The sequence below is a fragment of the Stegostoma tigrinum genome, chromosome 30 (assembly GCF_030684315.1).
Source record: "Stegostoma tigrinum isolate sSteTig4 chromosome 30, sSteTig4.hap1, whole genome shotgun sequence".
Lineage (NCBI taxonomy): Eukaryota > Metazoa > Chordata > Chondrichthyes > Orectolobiformes > Stegostomatidae > Stegostoma > Stegostoma tigrinum.
The window spans coordinates 22,015,803-22,038,263 of NC_081383.1; the positions used below are offsets into that span (position 1 = coordinate 22,015,803).

General features: G+C 40.2%; 1 protein-coding gene across 1 annotated transcript in view; it reads right to left on the reverse strand.

The window, feature by feature from the left end:
* LOC125465730 (protein unc-13 homolog A-like) overlaps positions 1-22,461 on the reverse strand; it is a 390,692-nt gene that overhangs the window by 282,765 nt on the left and 85,466 nt on the right. The window contains exon 4 of the mRNA XM_059638582.1: positions 4,285-4,402. Coding sequence (XP_059494565.1) covers positions 4,285-4,402 — 118 coding nt within the window. The remainder of the gene's footprint in view (positions 1-4,284; positions 4,403-22,461) is intronic.

Below are 22,461 nucleotides of genomic sequence, written 5' to 3' on the forward strand. Positions count from 1 at the left end.
TTCTGCTCTGTATTGTTCTATGTTCTTAATCCATATGTAGAGCCCAAACATTAAACAGCTTCTCCAAAGCAAAAGCTAGCATTAACAGTAACATCAGCTTTTACAAGGGTAAGGAAAATTAATTTATGTTATTTTTAGTTCACAAATTAGGATTATTTAGTCAAAATTGGACAAACTGCACGTCCATCCTCAACAATGCAAACTTACAGTGAAAATTTCCAAAGGAAATTAAATGTTTTTTTTTAAATCAAAACTCTTATTGAATAATTGGATTTGCTGAGTCAACCTATTTTAGAGTCTGAGTTTTACAGCATGGAAAGAGGCCCATCATGCCTAGGCCAGTCATCAAAAACCTATCATCTCTAATCCCATTTTCTAGCACTTGGTCCACAGCACTGTATACTTTGGCACTTCAAGTGATTGCCTGATTACTTCATAAATATTGTGATAGTTTCTGCCTCTATACCCTTTCAGGTAGTAAGTTCCAGATGGCCACCACCCTTCTATGTGTAAAAGATTTTCTTCAAATCCCTGACAAACCTCCAGCCCTTTATCTTAAATCTTTGCTCCCTAGTTATTGGATCCTTCTATGGAGGGAAAAGCTTTTTCTACCTACTTTATCTGTGCTTCTCAATTTTGTACACCTCAATCAGGTTCACGCCACTCCTCCCCCCACTCGCACTGCCCTGAGCCTTCTCTGCTCAAAGGAAAACAGCCTTCACCTCCGTAGTCTCTCCTCATACCTAAATGCAACATCCTGGCAGATCTCCTCCGCACACTGCCTAGTGCAAGAACAGTCTTCCTATAGTTTGATTACTGGAACTGCACTTAATACTCTAGTTGGCCTGGTAAATGTCTTATATGGCACCATCATAATTTCCCTGTTCTTGTATTTGATGCCTCCACTAATAAAAGCAAGTATCCCAGTCTTCACAACTACCTTATTCGTTTGCCCTGTTGTCGAGGATCTGCAGACATGCACCCAAATATCCTTCTGATTCTCTGCACTAAATAAGATCCTACCAGTCATTGTGTACTCCCCTGCCTTGTTGGTCCTTCCAAAATGCTCACTCTCTCACTTTTCTAAATCAAATTTCATTTGCCATTATTTGATCATCTTACCAGCCTGTCAATATTGTCTAAGGCTTTCATCCTCACTATTTACCATAATCACCAATTTTCCGCAGAAGTACTAATTAAATTTCCTACATTCATGTCTAGATCATTAATGTGTACCACAAACATAAAGGGACCCAACCTTGAGATACGCCACTAGACACAGTCTTCAAGTTAAGAAAAGACTTGTGTCATCACTCTCTGCTTCCTACCACTCAGCCAATTTTGGATACAATTTGCTAAATTGCCCTGGATCCGATGGGTTCTGGCATTCCTGGCCAACCTCTATGTGAGACTTTGTCCAAAGCTTTCCTGAAGTCCATGCTGACTACATCCACTGTGCTACCCATCAGGTCACCCCCCCCCATGTGTCCAGAGCAGATTTGAAAATTAATATGACTGCCCCTGCAATCTCCTGCCTTGTCTCCCATCTCTTCTGGGCCTGGGCAATTATCTAATGTTAAGCTTGCAAAAACTTCTCCCTCTCAATTGTAATTTGCTCAAGTTCTTTCTCCTTTTATAACTTACTCTTGCAACTTAAACTCATTCATTATAGATTAAACTTTTCTAATTTATTTAAAAGAAGACTTTCTGATTCAGGCCATATAAATAAATGGCCAAATGTACTAGATATAGCAATAAACTAAGACTGCAAGAAATAGGAGGAATTGACTACATGTCCCATCAACCTGCTCTACCAGATCATGGCTGAATTTGGGTTTTTAAATCCATGTCACTGCAATCACCCCTCCACCCCTTTATCTCTTTAGCAAAGGCTGTGAGCACTGACAATATATCATGTTACTGGAACCCTCATCCTTCTTCATTACTTCCGTTCCCAGCTCTTACAATACGAGCCAACTAGCTGTTCAAATTCTAATCTCTAATCGCTAATCTCTAATCTTAATCTTCACAACACTCTTGCCTCCATCTTAACTTTCAACATATATCATTCTAGCATGCGCTTGCCAGCCTTCATTGGTTCCTGCTCAAGCAATGTCGATTTTAAAATCTTCATTCGTTACTTCAAGATCCTTTAATGGCTTAGCCCTCCCCTTCTCTAATCCTATTGTCCTCCAAGACATCCACATTCTTCTAATTCTGGCATCTTGTGCAGCACCAGTCATATTTGCTCTACAACTGTTCAATATACTTTCAAATGCCTCAGCCTCAAGTTCTGTAATTTCCTCCCTACATCTCTGCCTCTCCATTTATTTTCCTTTTTTTAAGAAGCTTCTTATAGCTGATTCTTTTTGAACAAGCTTCTGGGATCTGATCTACTGTCTTCTTACGCAGTTCAATGTCATATTTGACAATTCTCCTGCTAAGTATCTTATGATGCTCATTACTTACAACGGTGCCAGATAAATATAAGCTGTTGATGGAACACCAGAATTGGCCACTGCTTAAGTCTCAGTATTCCAGTCCTAAAACACAAGTACCTACCTGAAAAATGAAAAACTGTCCAAACAAAATGGCAGGACACAATTCAATCAAAATATTCACTGCTAATGCTGTTTTGTTCCATTTGCTGCAACTCAGGTCATGAAGCAGTGTGGAGTTGGAGGGACACAGCAGGTCAGGCAGCAGAGAAGTAAAGAAGTCGACTTTTCAGGTTTACACTCTCCTGATGTAAGATGGAAACTCAAAATATTGGCTTTCCTACTCTTCTGATGCTGCCTGACCTGCTGTTTCCTCCAGCTCCACACTGTATTGACTCTGACTCCAGAATCTGCAGTTCTTGCTATCTCCCAGATCATGAAGCAGTCTATGTCATGCAGCAAGACATTCAGGGTTGGTCTAATAGGTGGCAATTAATATCTGTGTCACTCAAACTCCAGACAATACCCAAAATGACCAGATAATAACAAGCGATTATCTAATCAACTCCCCTCAACTCATCTTCATTACTGTAATTGAATCCCCTAACAACATCCAGCTGGTCAGCACTGATCTAACTGGATTAACCACAAAGATTGGGCAGCAGATATATGAGAACACAATAAGTTTATTACTACCCTGATTTGGAAAAACATCGCTGTTTCTCCAACAGCACTGGATCAAAAATCCTCAAATTCCCTCCTAATGGCACGATAGGTTTCTCTTCACCGCACAAAATTCAATGGTTTAAGAACATTGCTCACCAATACCATCACAAGAGGAAGCAAATTACAAGCATGTTGTCGTAAAAATCATATATAAAAATGACACCAATAGACCAATCACTACATTGTATCCATGTCATGAAGATCTAGTCAGCCTAAACTCACCTTCCAATGCTATAAACCCAGTGCAAAATATAAAACCATATCATGATTAATCATGAACAAAATTTCAGACACTACAAAATTAACATGCTTGTGCCAGCCACTAATGTTTGAATGAGAATCCCCCATATTTGGTAACAATACATGCTGACAATGAAACAATACTCTATCACCTCTATTTTGCATTAATTTTAAGAATTAATCAGTAAAAACTTTAGCAGAGAAAGTTTCAGCAATAGCAGAATTCAACTGAATAATTTTTAAATTTCAATACTACTTAGACACCTGGCACCATAGAAGAGAACATTGCTTTTCAATATCCCCCAGAAGATACACTGAATGAATGTAAAATAAGATACGTTCTAGCATACAGCCATACCATGCCTATATCATGAAGCACATATAAAGCATACGATTATGGTAAATTCCCAAAAAAGACACTATAAATTGTTAAAATGAAAACAAAATGGTTAGCAGGTGAATGAAATTGGACAATCTTACTCAATGTATTTAAAATATCACCAACCATTGGAGTACAAAACACCATTGCCATCACTATGTTCCTTTGATTTGGTAATTGCTAAAGAGTGTATTTTTAGATTAATAGATTTGTAATTTAGTTATTGACTGCTTTGGAAGCTAATGTTTGCATTTACATAACAACTATAAAATAAGCCCAAAGCAATTTCACTTGATATATGGTAAGAAATTATAGAGTCAAATGTCTGGAACAAAAAGGAGTTAGACTACTTTCTTCAAGGCCTCCATCCAAAGTGATCTGAAGCCATAATGCACAACGTTGCAACTTTCGTATCAAAATTGCATTTTTAATATCCCATCTTGGCAAACCATCAAAATACACCATTCAAAAATGAAACATTAATTACAAATTCACTGTTACCTCATTTGACTGTCGTATGTTTCGTAAAGGAATCCACACAGTACCGACCATTGTGTCCCAGATCAATCCTTTGTTCCACACTTCCACAGTTAAACCAAGGTCCAAACGGTTGATTTCACTAGGCAGTAACAAATAAAGCGGTCACTTGTACCCACTGAAAAATGTACATACGCATTGTAAAATTAAGAATGTTGAATAAAATCCTAACAGAGAGCTGGCCTGATAAGCTGTAGTAACAAAGCTTAGAGAATTAGAGATATATAACACATTTAGTTCCTTTATCACGTATAATAACTTGTTCATTTGATAAATAATAGTACCATACGATGAGGATGAGTGAATCATCTCCCCTCTTTTTGACATCATCAGTTGGCTATAATGTTATGGACAAGACCAAATCCCTTCAAAATATATGAAGGAGGAAGCTCAGACCCTATTTTTTTTCTTATTTTAAAAGGTAAGTGTACGGTGTTGCATTCCACGTACAATTTGATTGGTCAAACAACTTGACTTCAAGCAAAACACACCATATTTTTACACAGCTGTTAAAATGCAGACAAAATAAATGAAAAGAATTGGCTTAACTATAACTCCAGCAAAATGCTTAACAAAATATTAACTACTATGAATTAACTGTTCCAATATAGTAACATCCTATAAAACACACACTTGGTGAAGCCGAATTCTATATAGAATAAATTTTATGACATGCAATTCTAGTAAGAGAGAGAGGAATAAGAATTTCCACATCCAGTTTCAAGACTCCAGCAACAGCTGGAAGCTAAAATCAAAAATCCTGATTCTATGGGAGCTTGACCCCATCCATTCAGGTTGCGTACACAGAGTCATAGAGATGTACAGCTTGGGAACAGATCCTCCTGTCCAACTCATCCATGCTGTCCAGATATCCTAAATTAATCTAGTCCCAGTTGCCAGCTTTTGGCCCATATCTCTTTAACCTTTTCTATTCATATACCCAATCAGATGCCATTTAAATATAATTATACCAGCCTCTACAATTTCCTCTGGCAGTTCATTCCATGCATGCACCACCCTCTGTATGAAAAAGTTGTCCCTTAGGTCCCTTTTAAATCTTTCCCTTCTCACCGTAAACCCATGCTCGCTACTTTTGGACCTGAATATTCACCCTATGGCATGCCCTCATGATTTTATAAACTTTCTATTGTTCCAACATTAAAAATAAACTCAAGGGTTCACAAGCTGTTTAGTGGCTTCAAGCAGACCGCTTGACACCTCTGTATCCAATTTTTCTTTGTTAAAAAAAACCTAGACGAAGCCAAAGTGGAGTCACAATAAAAATGATGATTACGTTTAGCACACAGCTTAAAACACATAAATTAAAATTTAGCTTGCTGGTTCAAAAATAAATTACCATTACAAAGTTTTCTTAAGCGAAAGAAAGAGCACTTACTAAACCAAAGAAAAACAAAATTCAGAATCAAACACACACTGGCATAAAAAGCAAGAACTGCAGATGCTGCCTGGCCTGCTGTGTTCCTCAAGCTCCACGCTGTTTTATCACGTATTCCGGCATAATGTTCAAAAATAGAGAGCGCATCTAGTACAAAAAGGAAGATCAGAATATGCAGTTTAAGAAGTCCTTAGAGACACGGAGGTGTTCGGTTTAACCCAAAACCAGGTATGCTGGCTTGTATCTCTTGCTATCGTGAAATGTGTAGAGAGGGAGGAGAGAGAGACAGCTAGTTCTGCTAAATCATTTTTCTCTCCTCAGCTCAAAAGCTGTTGCCCAAGATAGATTTCATACATGGATTTCAGTATCTAGTTTCATTTTTAACCGCTTCCCCCTCCCCTCCAAAAAAAAGGATAATCTACAGACAGGTCTTCCATGCGCATATGTGGAACTTCCAGAAATCAAACAGGAAATACAGATCCGAGTGATTGGTTTCAGTTATTCCGATAGCATATTAATTTTACTTCAGACTGGATCTTGCTTATTGATGGTTTCATATGAACATAGAACATTACAGCACAGTACAGGCCCTTCGGCCCTCGATGTTGTGCCGACCTGTCATACCGATCTCAAGCCCATCTAACCTACACTATTCCATGTACGTCCATATGCTTATCCAATGACGACTTAAATGTACCTAAAGTAGACGAATCTACTACCGTTGCAGGCAAAGCGTTCCATTCCCTTACTACTCTCCGAGTAAAGAAACTACCTCCGACATCTGTCCTATATCCTTCACCCCTCAATTTCAAGCTATACCCCCTCGTGCTCGCTGTCACCATCCTAGGAAAAAGGCTCTCCCTATCCACCCTATCTAACCCTCTGATTATTTTATATGTTTCAATTAAGTCACCTCTCAACCTTCTCTCTAATGAAAACAGCCTCAAGTCCCTCAGCCTTTCCTCGTAAGACCTTCCCTCCATACCAGGCAGCATCCTAGTAAATCTCCTCTGCACCCTTTCCAAAGCTTCCACATCCTTCTGGTAATGCGTTGACCAGAACTGTACACAATACTCCAAGTGTGGCTGCACCAGAGTTTTGTATAGCTTCACCATAACCTCTTGATTCCGGAACTCGATCCCTCTATTAATAAAAGCTAAAACACTGTATGCCTTCTTAACAGCCCTGTCAACCTGGGTGGCAACTTTCAAGGATCTGTGTACATGGACACCGAGATCTCTCTGCTCATCTACACTACTAAGAATCTTACCATTAGCCCTGTACTTTGCCTTCTGGTTACTCCTACCAAAGTGCATCACCTCACACTTGTCTGCATTAAAGTCCATTTGCCACCTCTCAGCCCAGCTCTGCAGCTTATCTATGTCTCTCTGCAACCTACAGCATCCTTCGTCACTATCCACAACTCCACCGACCTTAGTGTCATCTGCAAATTTACTAACCCATCCTTCTACGCCCTCATCCAGGTCATTTATAAAAATGACAAACAACAGCGGACCCAACACCGACACTTGCGGTACAGCACTAGTAATTGGTCTCCAGGAAGAACATTTCCCATCAACTACCACCCTCTGTCTTCTTTCAGCAAGCCAATTTCCGACCCAAACTACTATATCTCCCACAATTCCATTCCTCCGCATTTTGTATAATAGTCTATTGTGGGGAAACTTATCGAACGCCTTGCTGAAATACATATATACCACATCAACCAGTTTACTCTCATCAACCTGTTTGGTCACCTTCTTAAAGAACTCAGTAAGGTTTGTGAGGCACAACCTTCCCTTCACAAAACCATGCTGACTATCCCTAATCAATTTATTCTTTTCTAGATGATTGTAAATCCTATCCAACACTTTACCAACAACTGAGGTAAGGCTCACTGTTCTATAATTACCAGGGTTGTCTCTACTCCCCTTCTTGAACAGGGGAACCACATTTGCTGTCCTCCAGTCATCTGGCACTATTCCTGTAGACAATGACAAGTTAAAGATCAATGCCAAAGGCTTGGCAATCTCCTCCCTGGCTTCCCAGAGGATCTGAGGATAAATCCCAGCCGGCCCAGGGGACTTATCTATCTTCACCCTCTGAAGGATTTCTAATACCTCTTCCTTGTGAACCTCAATCCCACCTAGTCTAGTAGCCTGCATCTCAGTATTCTCCTCGACAACATTGTCGTTTTCTAGAGTGAATACTGTCAAAAAATATTCATTTAGCGCTTCTCCTATCTCATCTGACTCCACACACAACTAACCACTACTATCCTTGATTGGGCCTAATCTTACTTTCGTCATTCTTTTATTCCTTAAATACCTCTCGAAAGCCTTAGGGTTTACCCTGATCCTATCCGCCAACAACTTCTCATGTCTCCTCCTGGCTCTTCTGAGCTCTCTCTTTATGAACTTGACTCAACATGGTCAGACAATGACTGTGGCCACTTTAAGTAAGCGGTTCTTGTTTCCAGTCCACAAGAGGTCCTGGTTATTAAAATCAAATGATGGAAGTTCAAAACTAATAGTCTATTTTACCACTCACATAAAAATATGCACAATACATTAATTACTAAGGAAATGAGATATAACTAATGGACTATAAAATTTTGCAACACAGAAGCTGTTCATTTAGCCAACTGCATCTGTGTTGGTGTTCTGCAAGAACAACCCAAAATTGGCCCAACTGTTCACTTTCACTGTATTATCCTGTATTGTTAGCTCCTTTAAATGTAGGTACATTCAAGAGAACAACAACCGTTTTTCCCACCGGTATCGTCACACCTTATAATGTATTCTACACAAGAACTCCTAAAATTTTCACTGTTGCACAAACTAAAGAAACTTGTTTCCTATTACCTCACTAAAATTTGGAAGAATATTAATATTCTCAGTTGCCCTGTGGTAACAGTTTCAGTATCTTAAAAACTCACATTTAAAGTCGAGGTTTTCTCCTGGGCAACAAGTATCGAATTTATATGTGGGTTAGATTTTGTGGAAGAGTTGACTGTAAAGACAGTGAGGCATTCATGTTGCCTCTTCTCGGTAGGCCTGCCAGTGATAAGCACCATTCAACCACAAGTAGTCACTGGCAGGTCTTTTCTTCGATCAATAACCCCGATGATAGGAATTCTACCTACCAGGAGCTTTTGGCTATTTTTTAAATTTCAAAATACACCTTGCTCATAAAAATATCTTTATATAATTATATAGTCAAATGCAGCTTGGTAATGTACAGTAACATATCAAGGAAACAAATATTGGAGTTTGACTCTATCCAAACAATCCAAAATGGCATCTCTTGCACACAAGACTATATTTACATGCATTTGAGGCACTAGGAGGGTCCGATGACTAAATGAATCCCATTTAACTTCAGCATAAGGACCTCAGACAGTGGTCGAACCCCACTGTGTCTTGGAGACAGCTACCCCAAGCTTAACTGCATCCCTCAGCAAATAGTTCGGGACCTGCAATGTATCAGTTTGCAACACTTGCTCTGGAAGGCTAACAGGTTTTGGGCAGACTAAACAGCATCTTTCACAGAGTTGATAGCCCCCCGGGGCTGCTGATGTTTGCCTCAGTGTGTGGCCCAGGGAACATACTGTACAGCATAGACTCCTGCATCACTGAGTTGCTCAGGGCAAATCTCAACAAAAACCACTGCATCTCTCTTCAGACTTGTTTTGCAAAGGCACATTTCAAAAGATGACATGTGGTGGTCTCCAAATGGAGGTGCAGACTGACCACGCATATATGAAAGATCTTGGTACCCTTCTCACCACCTGCCAAGCATTGTCTTCACGCTTGTTGGAAAGTTCTGGTGATGAGTCATTCTGCCAAATTACTTTGACAGTCTGCTGAGGGGGCCACGCAAGAAGATCCACCCTCTTCTTGCAGGGTCTCAAGGACGCTAAGTGCTGACCACTTCCTGATGGACTTGTGGCCAAAAGGTGTTTTTCTCTGCAAATTTCTTCACAAAGGACAGGTGGTTTGGGAAGGTCCAACTACTTGGAACTTTCTGCCACCACAGGGTCAGTCCCATCTGGCAACAGGTAGAACCTCAGTAAGTAGTGACACCTGGTATTTTTGTACTGAAGTCTTGATGCAGCCACACACAAAGGCGGCCATCAGGATGAGGGCAACATTGGGTACATTTTGCATCCACTTTCCAGAGTTTTGCACATGGAGTTCCTGCAGTCATGGTCCATCTTAGACTGCCGGATGAAGTGGGAGATGGCTCAGGTGAATGCAACAGCACAGTTTCAGGGATTGGGCCAGACAATGTACAACAGACAGAACCTCACACAAGAGGACCAGGTTGTTACCCTCAAATGAGAGGGAGCTTTGCGCCCAAAAGACCAGTTTCTGCTTCACCATGGCAATACACTCCTTCCAAGATTTTGCACATCTCCCAGCCCTCCAAACCATATTTCCAGCATCTTTCAGGTAATCTGTCCTGACGGTGAAGGAGATAAAGGATTTACCAGCCCATTTCCCAAAGAACATGGCCTCACTCTTGTTTTGATTTACCTTGGCTCCCAAGGCCAGTTCAAATTGGCCGTAGATGCTCACGCCTTTTGCACACTGATAGCAGATCCAAGCAGGAAACAACAACACCTGTTCATATACAAAGACACTTTGAGCTGCAGGCCTCCACTGCCTGGTAATAGTCATTCCTCTCAGGCTCACATCCCTCCTGATAGAAGCTTTTGTTGAGTCTATGCAACAAACAACAAAGGTAGGAGAGAGTGGACAGCCCTACCCGTCTCCAGGTCTGATTGGGAATCTTTCTAATTCCTACCTATTGATTAAGACTGTACTAACGATGAGCAGTCGGATCCAGTTGTGAATTCCCTCTCCAAACCCCCTTTTGGAAAGCACAATCCACATGTACGTATGATATCCTGTCAAAGAGCTTGTCCTGGTCCAGGCTGATGAGGCAGGCATCTACCACCTGTCCTGCACGTAGGCGATCATACTGAATCCTGAGAGCCTTGAGGACCGCAAGGCTCTCAAAGATCATCCTGCCGGATACAGCACTGGATTGGTCAGGGTGAATTACTGATCCCAGAACAGACCTGACCCCAAGTCGGCAATGACCTTAAACAAGATTTTGTGTCTGCATTCAGCAGTGAAATTGGTCTAATTTAATAGCTCTCCCCCTTCCGCTTGTACATGGGGGTGGCAGTACCTTTCATCATGGATTTGCACATGGTACCTGACAGAAGATTACTGTTGTACACCTCCAGCCAGTCCTGGCCAGTCAAGTCCCACAGAGCAGAGTACAACTTGGCTGGTATCTTTCAGGCAATCTGTCCTGACGGTGAAGGAGATAAAGGATTTACCAGCCCATTTCCCAAAGAACATGGCCTCACTCTTGTTTTGATTTACCTTGGCTCCCAAGGCCAGTTCAAATTGGCCGTAGATGCTCACGCCTTTTGCACACTGATAGCAGATCCAAGCAGGAGTTTTATTCTTTTTTAAGGACTCAAGAGCCTTGGTAAGCTCATCCAGTGATAACGTCTGGTCCAGCTTCTCCTGCATTCTTTCACCTAAGATCTAAGGACAGGAACATCTGGGAAACTACACTGTATGTGGGCTTTGTGTCATACAGATTGCCATAAAAGTATTTGCTAACACAGGAGCTATTTGCCAATCAGGGATCTGGAAGGGCAGCGGCTCCTGCCAGAACACCACCTAGCAAATAACCAGGACTGAGGAACAATCCAAATCACATAATTCCTCTGCACGTAAACTGATGTTTTCCCAGCCACCATCAGATCTGAGGATGGGTCACCGGACCCAAAACGTTAACTCTGTTTTCTCCTCCACAGATGCTGCCAGACTTGCTGAGCCTTTCCAGCAACTTTGTTTTTATTCCCGATTTACAACATCCACAGTTCTTTTGGTTTTTAACCCAAAATCACAGTTAAGTAATGGTGGGAGTTGTTTCAAGACGACAGGGGAGCAGAAAGGTCAGCAACAAGGACTGGCTATTGTTAAAAATTGTATTTCTTACAAATTAAACAAGTTGGAAGAAGCAAAACATGGGTGACTTTATTTTAAAAACATAATGAATTCATGAATAGACACTTAGAATTCAATTTTATTCAATTAACGCAGGCCTTCCCCGCTGGCCCTCTCTGCACCAGTCATTCCAGGGACAGCAAACCCGACTCACAATAATACCTGCACCATTGAGGCAAAACTTGCCTTTTTAAGGAAATTTCCTTGCCAGATTAGCTAAGCTAGCATTCTTTCTAACACTGCACTCCAGGCCTGGGAGTAAAGATTCAAGCCCAAATATTTCATCGATTCTCCTAATCGTTTGTACTGTCAAAATTTGAACGAAAAGATTGTTCTTTTAAACATCCTTACAAATTTCAATTGGCAAAAATTCTAGCACATTGATTTTTCATCTGTAATAAATAGAACTTTGTATACATTAGACTTGATTCCTGACAGCAGATTAAGGTTTGCATCATCTGTTGTTTATCTACATGTTTATCACCACGGTCATACACAGTATCTTTTTGAGCAGTAGGCATACAAAGAAATATGCATGGTGTTTTCTTTCCCCAGGTGGATACACATTTTCCCCTTTCCAAATCTAAATATCTTCCCAACTTCAAGAAGTGTTTGATATCTTTGCAGTTTGTTTCTCACAAATCCTGTCATTGACAACTGACAACAACGCAAGTTTCATTGTGAATGAAACCAACTGAATTGTAAGCAAAACCCCAGAAAGGAAGCAACACAATGGTGCCAACTTGTTTTCACCCTGTTATTTCACTATTCCTTACCAAACATCAGACAACCTGGCTACCCATTTCCCATTATGGCCAATGGAAACAAGTAGAGAGACAAATTTTATGCATTTTTCAATTCAGCACAATTGAATCACCAGTATTACTCAAAATTGAACATTACTAAATCAAACCGGTAAATTACAAGAACTTTTAACTATTTCATGGAAACCAAAAACTTCAATCACAAGATTAAACCATAGACAAATCTTATATTCACATGTATCCACAACTAAGGAATCTTTGCACCCAGGACAAAATTTGAGGGTCTGGTTGAGTAAATGTTTTAAGCAAAGCTTGACTGGCAAATGCTATAATATGTATTCATAAAGTGCACTGGCACCACAAATCTTCTCCACTTGATATTCTAGTAAAAGGGCAAAATAAACACAAATAAAGGGTGCCATTTGAACCATTTTCCAAGATTGTGACTTACCTGCATTTACAACCAAAATGTACCAACTTAGTGATATGGATGCTCATTTACTAATTTCATGCCCACTCTGCATGTCTGACTTGCTGTATATTGCCAAAGTTCTCCTCTCTAATTACTAGAACCTCATTTTCTTTTATTAATTGATAGGATGGGAGTGTCAGCCTATTCCTAATTGCCCTGTAGAAGGCTGTGGTGAGCCACCTTCTCAAACTGCTGCAATCCATAGGATACTAGGATAACCATAGAGCTGTAGGAATGGAATGTCAGGATTTCGAGCCAGTGATAGTGAAGGAATGGTAATTTGTTCTAAGTCAGCGCTGTATAAGACTTAGAGAAGAATTGCAGGAAGTGGTGCTTCTATGCATCTGCTCTTCAAGGTGGTACATGTCACAAATTCGGAAGGTGCTATTGGAGAAGCCTTGGTGAGTTATGGCAGTGTATCTTCTAACAACCACAAATTCTGAATTTCTACCTCTGATTTCAGAGCCTTTAAGTAAATGGCAAGCAGTTGTGTTCCCCTGCATCAATCCTTGTCGAACATCACTTTGCATCTTTAGCTTGTTTACGTAACTACGTTTCACCTCAACATTCTGTTTCTGCCTTGTTGCAAGCTTGCTATCCATTCTGGTAACTGTCCTTCAGTTGTCTGGTCTTAGTCTGAGTCTACTTTGCAGAATCGTACCAAAGGCGAATTGAAAATCGTAACACATTACAGCCTATGTCAAGATGAGTAAATGTGAAGCAACAATGAAATTAATAAAGGCCAATTACCTAAAGTAAACTCTACAGTGAGTAAAACAATGAGCCAAAACCTAATGCACATAAATTTCATAAAGAAATGTGTCCTTTCCGAAAATTAAAAAGATACTATTTCTTCACAAAAGCCATCATCCATCATACAGTCAGAGAGTCAAAGCACAGAAACAGATCCTTCAGTGAAACTAAACCATGTCGAACATAATCTTAAACTAAACTGCTCCCAACTGCCTGCTCCTGGCCCATATCCTTCCAAACCTTTCCTATTCATGTACTTATCCAAATGTCTTTTAAACATTGTAATTGTACCCACATCCACCACTTTCTACAGGAAGTTTATTCCACGCGCAAACCACTCTGAGTAAAAATGCGCCCCTCATCTTTTTGAAATAGTTTGCCTCTCACCTTAAAAATGTGTCCCCTAGTCATGTGAGGAGAGATTGACTAGGTTGGGATTGTCTTCGCTAGAATTTAGAAGAATGAGGGGGGAATCTCAGAGAGACTTATGAAATTCTAACATCTCTCGACAGGGTAAACGCAGGGAGGATGTTCCTGATGGTGGGTGTGTCCAGAACCAGAGGTCACAGTATGAGGATTCGGGGTAGCTGCTTTTAGATGGAGATGATGAGACATTTCTTCACACAAAGAGTGGTGAGCCTATGGAATTAATTATCACAGGAAGTAGTTGATGCCAAAACATTGAATGCATTGAAGAGGTGACTAGATATAGCACTTGGGGTGAATGAGATCAAAAGTTATGGGGATAAAGCAGGATTTGGCTGTGGAGTTATTGAGAATGTTGGAGTAGGCTTAAAGGTCCAAACGGTATCCTTTCTTCTATGTTCCTATGTTTCTCAGAGTCACACTATGTTATCATTACCGGGATGTTGCCAGGAATGGAAGGTTTGAGCTACAGGGATAGGCTGGGACTTCATGAGGGGCACAAATAATGTGAATAGGAAGGGTCTTTTCCCAAGGGTGGGGAAGTTCAAAACTAGGGGAAATTTTTTTTTAAGGTGAGAGGAGAAAGTTTTAAAAAGGAAATGAGGTACTTTTTTTTACAGAGTAAATTATTCATGTGTGGAATGAATTTTTGGAGAAAGTGGTGGGTACAGGTACGAACATAATATTTAAAAGCCACTTGGATGAGTACATGAATGGGAAGGATTTCGAGGGACAAGGGCTAAACACAGGCAAGTGGGACTAGTTTAGTTTGGAACATGGTCAGCATGGACTAGTTAGACCAAAGGGTCTGTTTCCATACCCCCAGCCGAGGGAAAAGACACCTACCATTAACTCTATCTACACCATTCATTATTTTATAAACTTGTACAGAGTTGCCCTTCAACCTCCTACATTCCAGTGAAATAAATCCCACCTGTCAAGACTCTCTTTACAACATAAACATCCAGCAATATCCTTCTAATTCTCTTCTGAACCCTCACCAGTTTAATAAAACTAGGCAATTGGAACAGAACACATCATGCACAAATCATTGCAACCATTCAAGGGCACAAGTTGAATTTAAGCTATTGCCTTTATTCATATTTAATATTAAAGATTTATTCTATAAGTAAAAGTTTTGCTCAATCTATTTTAGCATTGAAGTTCAAAAAGTTGAAATCAAAGTATGATGGTGAATATCTAAGCAAGTTAAAAATAAAGGAAAATCACATATGGATTCTGATCCAGAATATCAAGGAGCTTCAAACCAAGGTGATCCTTCCTTCTGTGAATGATGTCAGGGTTGTGTACATTTCAAGCTGTTGCCTTCTGATTGATTGGTCTTGGGTTTGATCCAAATCTGAGCTATTCTTTGCCAAACATCCTTGTTGAGATTTGTATTATAGCCTTCATTACTCTCTGGGATTGTTGACCCCTTCAAGCATCAGTTCAAGACAAATATAATTCTTTACTGATGTGTATTAAATAATTTATCAATTTAGCAATTCATAATTTGTTCAAAATATTTTGAACCCAATTCATTTAGTCATTCCACAAGGACACATTATCTCCACTACGTAAAACTTTATCAACTTTCAAACAGCAACTTAGATTTTTGATCAATAACTAGAAGGAATTAATTATTAGTAAGGGTGAATATCCTGCTTACTGCCACAGTATTTTAGCTATGATTTGCAGGCGCTGGTGTTGGCCTGGGGTGGACAAATTCAAAACAATCACACAACACCAGGTTTATTTGAAGACACAAACTTTTGGAGTCTCACTCCTTCTTCAGGTGTCAGTGGGAGAGGTGGAATCGGACACAGAATTTATAAGCAAAAGATCAAAGGCTCATAGAGTTGATGTAGTGTTGAACAAACCGAAGATGTCTGTTAAATCTTTAATCAGTTAGAAAAGATTAATATGCAAATTCCAGAATTGTGTTCAAGTCACTGCCCCAAGATAACTAAAGGTTTTATCAGTTTCCTCGGTATATCAAAGGTGATATCGCAGGTCAAACAATGTGAGGTCTTGATTAGAATCTGGCTGTGCATCAACTTGGAGTCAGACTTGTTTTATTTCCAATGTAGGAATTTATAAAATGCAACATTTTTTAAACATACACAATTTTGAGAGTGTCAAAGTAGAATGCATCTGCAATTGCAAATTCACCCCATAGATTTATATGCGCGTGGTTATCCGAGGGGGCCGAGACAGACAGAGAGTGAGCGCTCGAGAGAGCGCACGAGTGCAAGAGCACATGAGAGTTTGTGTGAGAGTGTGTGTGTGTGTTTGTGTGCATGTGAGAACATATAGTGTGATGGGGTCACCCGTAGTGTAACATGAACCCAAGATCCCGACTCCGCATTGTTGTGTATCCCGAAGTCCACCTTGGAGGATGTGTACCCAAGGATCTGAGGCCAAATGTCTGGAGAGTGTTGCACAGTGTCCATTTATTCATTGTCAGAACAGCTGCATGGTTTCGCCAAAATACCATGCCTCGGGGCATCTTTGCCGACAGTGTAAGAAATAGGCAATGTTGGCCAGGTGACATGAGTATCTGCCGTGCAAGCGTGGGTGGTGTTTCCACATGTGACAGTAGTGTCCATGTGAATGATCTGATAGGGCTTGCAGAGGGTTCCCATGATAGTGTTATATGGTGTTGTGGTTGATGTTGTCCTGAAAGTTGGGTAGTTTGCTGCGAACAATGGTCTGTTTAAGGTTTGGTGGTTATTTGAAGGTGAGAAATGGATGTGTAGGGAAGATCTTGGTGAGGCACTCATTGTCAATGATGATATTTTGATGGCTGCGAAGAATATGGCATAGTTTCTGTACTCCTGGAAAGTGCTAGTTGACGAAGGGTACCTTATTTTATCTCTACAGGAGATGTTAAATGTGAAAACACACAACAGTAACTGAAACAAAAATTCAACAGGATTTTGAAGACAAGATTACTTTAACTTTATTATTCATTTAGCAGATGAACATTTATTAGCAACAAAAGGCCAAAGAAACCTTCTGCTGATTACCACCCATTGTCCTCCCACAGCTGATGAATCGGTACTCAATAACTCCATAGCCAGAAATGCCAAGTGATTGATCCATCTCTGCCTCCTCCAGTGTTCCCCCACATTACAGATACCAGTCTTCAGATAATTCGATTCACTCCACGCAATATCAAGAAATGATTGGAGGCACTAGATACTGCAAATGCTACAGGTCCTGACAACATTCTGGCAACAATTCTGAAGACTTGTGCTCCAGAGCTTACTGTGCTCCTAGTCAAGCTGTTCCAGTATTGTTGCAGCCTACATATGTCCTGTAAATAAAAAGCAAGACATATCCAAATTGTACCAATCACTGCCCCATCAGTCTATTCTTGATCATCAGTAAAGTGATGGAAGGTGTCATCAACAGTGATATTAAGCAGCACCTGCTCAGCGACACCAAGTTTGGGTTCCACAGCTCTTGACCTCATTGCAGCCTTGGTTCAAACGTGGACAAAATAAAAGCTAAATTCCAGAGGAGAGGTGAGAGTGACAGCCCTTGACATCAAGGCTGCATTCAACCCAGAGGAACATCAAGGAACCCTGGCAAAATTGGAATCACTGGGTATCGGGTGGGACAAATGGGCAGAGGGTGGTCTCTCCAGTGGTTGGAGTGATACCTGACACATAGGAAGATGGTCGTGATCATTGGAGGTCAGTCAACTCAGCTCCAGGACATATCTGCAAGAGCTTGTCAGGGTAGTATTCTAGGCCCACTATCTTCAGCTGCTTCATCAATGACCTTCCCTCCATCATAAGATCAGAAGTGGGATGTTCACTGATTGCACAACATTTATAACCATTGCAACTCCCTGAATACTGAAGCAGTCCAGGTTCAAATGCAGCAAGTTCAAACCTGCGAATTGTCCCGAATTGTTGTGGCAAGCAACATTCATATCACACAAATGTCAGACTATGCATTGCCTATAACAGACAATCTAACCTGCTGCCCCATGACATTCAGTGGTGTTATCATCACTGAATTCCCCACTATCAACATCCTGGGGGTTATCACTGACCAGTAATTCAACTAGACGCATCAAACAAACAGTGGCGAGAAGAGCAGGTCACAGGCTAGGAATACTGCAGCGAGTAACTCATCTCCTGACTCCTCAAAGCCTGTCCACCATCTACAAGGCACAAGTCAGAAGCATGATGGAATACTCACCACTTGCCTGGACAAAGCACCCAGTTGATTGGCACCTCATCCACAAACATCCAGTCCATCCATGACCAACATTCAGTAGCAGCAGTGTCTACCATCTACAAAAGGCACTCCCGGAAATAAATCACCAAAGATCCTCAGACAGCATCTTTCAAACCCACGACCACTTCCTTCTAAAAGGGCTAGGGCAGTCGACATGAGGACACCACCTCCTTCAAGTTCCTCTCTAAGCCACACACCATCCTGACTTGGTAATATAATCACTGTTCCTTCACTCTTGCTGGGCCAAAATCCTGGAATTATCTCCCTATAGGGCATTGTGGGTTAACTTACAGCATTTGGACTGCAAAGGCTTAAGAAGATAGCTCACCACCAACTTCTCAAGGCCAATTAGGGCCAGGCAACAAATGCTGGCCAGTCAGTGACACCTACATCCCACAAATGAGTTTTAAAAAAGTGCTTGATGGATTATTTGAAGCAAACCCTCAACTCAATTAATTTGCAACTTGCATTGACTATATAAATGACTGCAGACACATTCCCTCTACTTGGAGTGACTATCCAGAGTATGAACAGATGCATATCCAATTGGAAAAAGCAAAAATATTTCATCCTCATTGCAACAGGTATTGGGAACCAAATATTGTGCATGCATGCCATGATGAAGTGCACTGAAAGCTACATGCATAAAATAACATAATTAAGAATGGCCAAAATCTTTTAAACAATGTAAGAGAGGAAGGTGGAACTGAAAATATAGAATACAGAATAATATTTGGAGGTACCTATCTGAAAACAATAGCTTCTTAATGAAAATTAGCTGAAATCAAAGTCAACAATAGGTGATGATTATATGACCCTGGATGAATGTAACGAGAAGAATATGATCAAATACTCAAAACACTATTTTCATTCCTCATTAGATATCTTAGAAGGGATTTAAATTTATTCAATATATACCAATTTAGATCAAAAAATAAATTTCATGACTGTACAGAAATTATTGACCATCCTTAATTGCCCTGGAGAAGGTGGCAATCAGCTGCCTCTGGAGCAGCAATTGTCCTTGGGGTGCAAGAACAACCATACAGCTCTTAAGAAAGGAGTTCCAAAATTTTGACCTGGTAACAATGAAGGAACAGCAATAAAATTCCAAATCAGAAGGATCTGAAGGGTAATTTGCAGGTGTGTTCCCATGCATCTGCTGCACTTCCAGCGTAGAGGTTGTGGATTTGAAAAACATAGTTGGAGGAGCGATAATGAGTTACTGCAGTGCATCTTGTAGATGGTACACACTCTGTCATCGTGCATCAGTGGTGAAGGAACTAAATGTTGCAGATGGCAGATGGAGTGTCAATCAAGTTGGCTGTTTTGTCCTGAATGACATCAAGCCTCTTGAGCATTGTTGCTGCCACAGTCATCCAGGCAAATAGAGAGCATTTCATCACTCTTTTCCACCTCATGGCTTTATGAAATGAGAATCTGACTAGGATGTGATGATGCATTGCTATCTCATGATTGCTAATCTGACTTCATTTGTATGCAGACAGAGAGAAACTAAACAGCATCAATTCCTGAAATGAAAGTCTGAGTGGGTAAGTGACAGCTGTGGCTCACATCTTACTCCACTCTTTCTTGGAAAGCATACCCCAACAATTCAGGGCAAGCTTCATGGACAATGTCTGTCAGTATTTTCCACCCAAGAAGGTTTAGGAGGGTCATCTAGGTTGACAGTGTGAGTATGCAATTTACTGCAGGAAGCGCTACTCTGTTGCTTTCCATTCTCATTCAAATCATAAGTGCCTAATGGTGGCCACTACAGGTGGAATGGGCAATGTTTTTTTTAAATTGACAGAGAGCAACACGAAGTCCACCAAACGGTTGAAGTAATAAACAGACACTCTCACATTACAGATTAAAGACATTGTCACATCATATTATATGCAAACTTTATACATTGACCAACTGTCTGGACTAAAAATCGTAGCCACAAGCAATCTTAGCAATTTTGTTTAAAATTACAAATTATTCCTGGCAATGTCTATGAAGCGTAAATTATGTCAAGTGAGCTGTAAAATTTCATCTTGGCCTCATAATTTACAATCACTTACCAACTTCTATAGCCTCCAGAAGGTCCAGGAGCCATTCACTTCACTTAACAGTATGGGCATTTTATAAACCAACGTGTGATCTTACATGCAGTAATGTCTATCTTGAGTAACATGGAGTTGGGGTTTGGGGTCAGAAGAGATTTCATTATTCTATTAAGATGTCCTATTGTAAGAATAGGATAAGGCCCTTTTAGTCCAACTCATCACTGCTGACCAGATACCCTAAATTAATCTAGTCCCATTTGCCAGCATTTGGCCCATATCTCTCTAAACACTTCCCATTCATGTACCCATCCAGATGCCAGACTCTTCCACCTCCTCTGACAGCTCATTCCGTACATGCACCACCCTTGGTGAAAACGTTTTCCCGCAGGTACCTTTTATATCTTTCCCCTCTCACATGAAACCTATGCCCTTTAGTTTTGGACTCCCCTGCCTTTTAAAACACTTGGCCATTCACCCAAACTAAGCCTCTAATGATTTTATAAAGCTCTAGAAGGTCACCCCTCAGCCTTTGACGCTCCAGGAAAAATAGCCTCAGCCGATTCAGCTTCACTCTACAGGTCAAACCCTCCAAAATCTGGAGACATCCTTATAAATCTTTTCTGCACCCCTTCAAGTTTAACAACATCTTTTCTATAGCATTGAGACCAGAATTGAATGCAGTATTCCAAAAGCAGCCTCACCAATGTCCTGTACAGCCAATGACATTCATATCCACATGAACAAAAATGAAAAAAGAAAAATGTTTGTTGCTAAATTATGCCTGTGGTCATCCGACAATATATAATGTCATGTCTAAGAAATCAATACTGTCGCTGTATTATGGCTTTAAAGTTAATGAGAGTTGATAATTAAGCATATTGATGAATTCTTCTCATTCTGCTTCTGTACAAGATCAAATATCCCAATCATCAATACTAATACAAACAACTAATGCCACTACATGCCTGCATCATCTAATGAGGGACAGTTAGCATGAATGAAAAAGGAGCCCTGAAAACCAAAAAGTAGACCCTGGAAGGAAATAAAATAACTCAAGAATTTTTTTAAAAATTGTGCCCAAGACAAGTGAGATAAGGATGTAGAAATAATTGTAAATTTGAAGACAGCTCTAGTTAGAATAAAACACGTCCACATAAAGAAACCAATTATAGTGATGATATTAAAGGTACATAGTCCAGTCAGCACAGATTCATCAGAACAACTCCAAAACTGGAAGCCTACAGTTATGAGGATAGACATGAAATACTTGGAGCATTTCCAGGAAATAGAAGGAAAGACCAAGAGGAAATTGAGGAGAAGCTTTTAAAATTATGGCAGGTTCCAATAATGTGAATTTTAAAAAAAGGCTACTTCCATTTGTTGGCAAATCAATGATCAAGGACTACCAATGTAAAGTCATCTCTAACCGAATCATAAAGGGATTAACAGGAATTCCTTAACAGTAGATTACTGCGACATGGAATGTTGTTTTGATACTGCAGAACGTAAAGGCATTGACCATTAATGTTTAAGGAAAAATTGGATAAATAAAGTGTTTGAATCAAACAAAGATACATGGTCATGCAAAGGGTACAAGTCAGTGAGATCAGTTTTGGAATGCACAATTACAAACATAATGCATCAAGCTACTGTCAAGCTTAAACTTCCACAGTTCACTTTCAGTGGGTTGATATGGCAGCTGCTAATATTAGTGCACAAATGCTTTCCTCTCTCTATTATAATGAGAGCAGTTAACTTGCATTTTAGACTAATAACCATAAACGGATGTATACAAGTAAAATGGGAAGGAATGTCAAACCGTAAGAGATTATGGATATGTCAATTAATTACTTTTTAGGTAAAAGTAATAAGATTCCAATAAAAGAAAGAGATGAAAGAATATGCAAGGGAGAATGACTCGAATCCAGAATGACAATATAGATAAAGTGGATTAAATCATCACCGAAGAGAACAGCGCTATTATTTA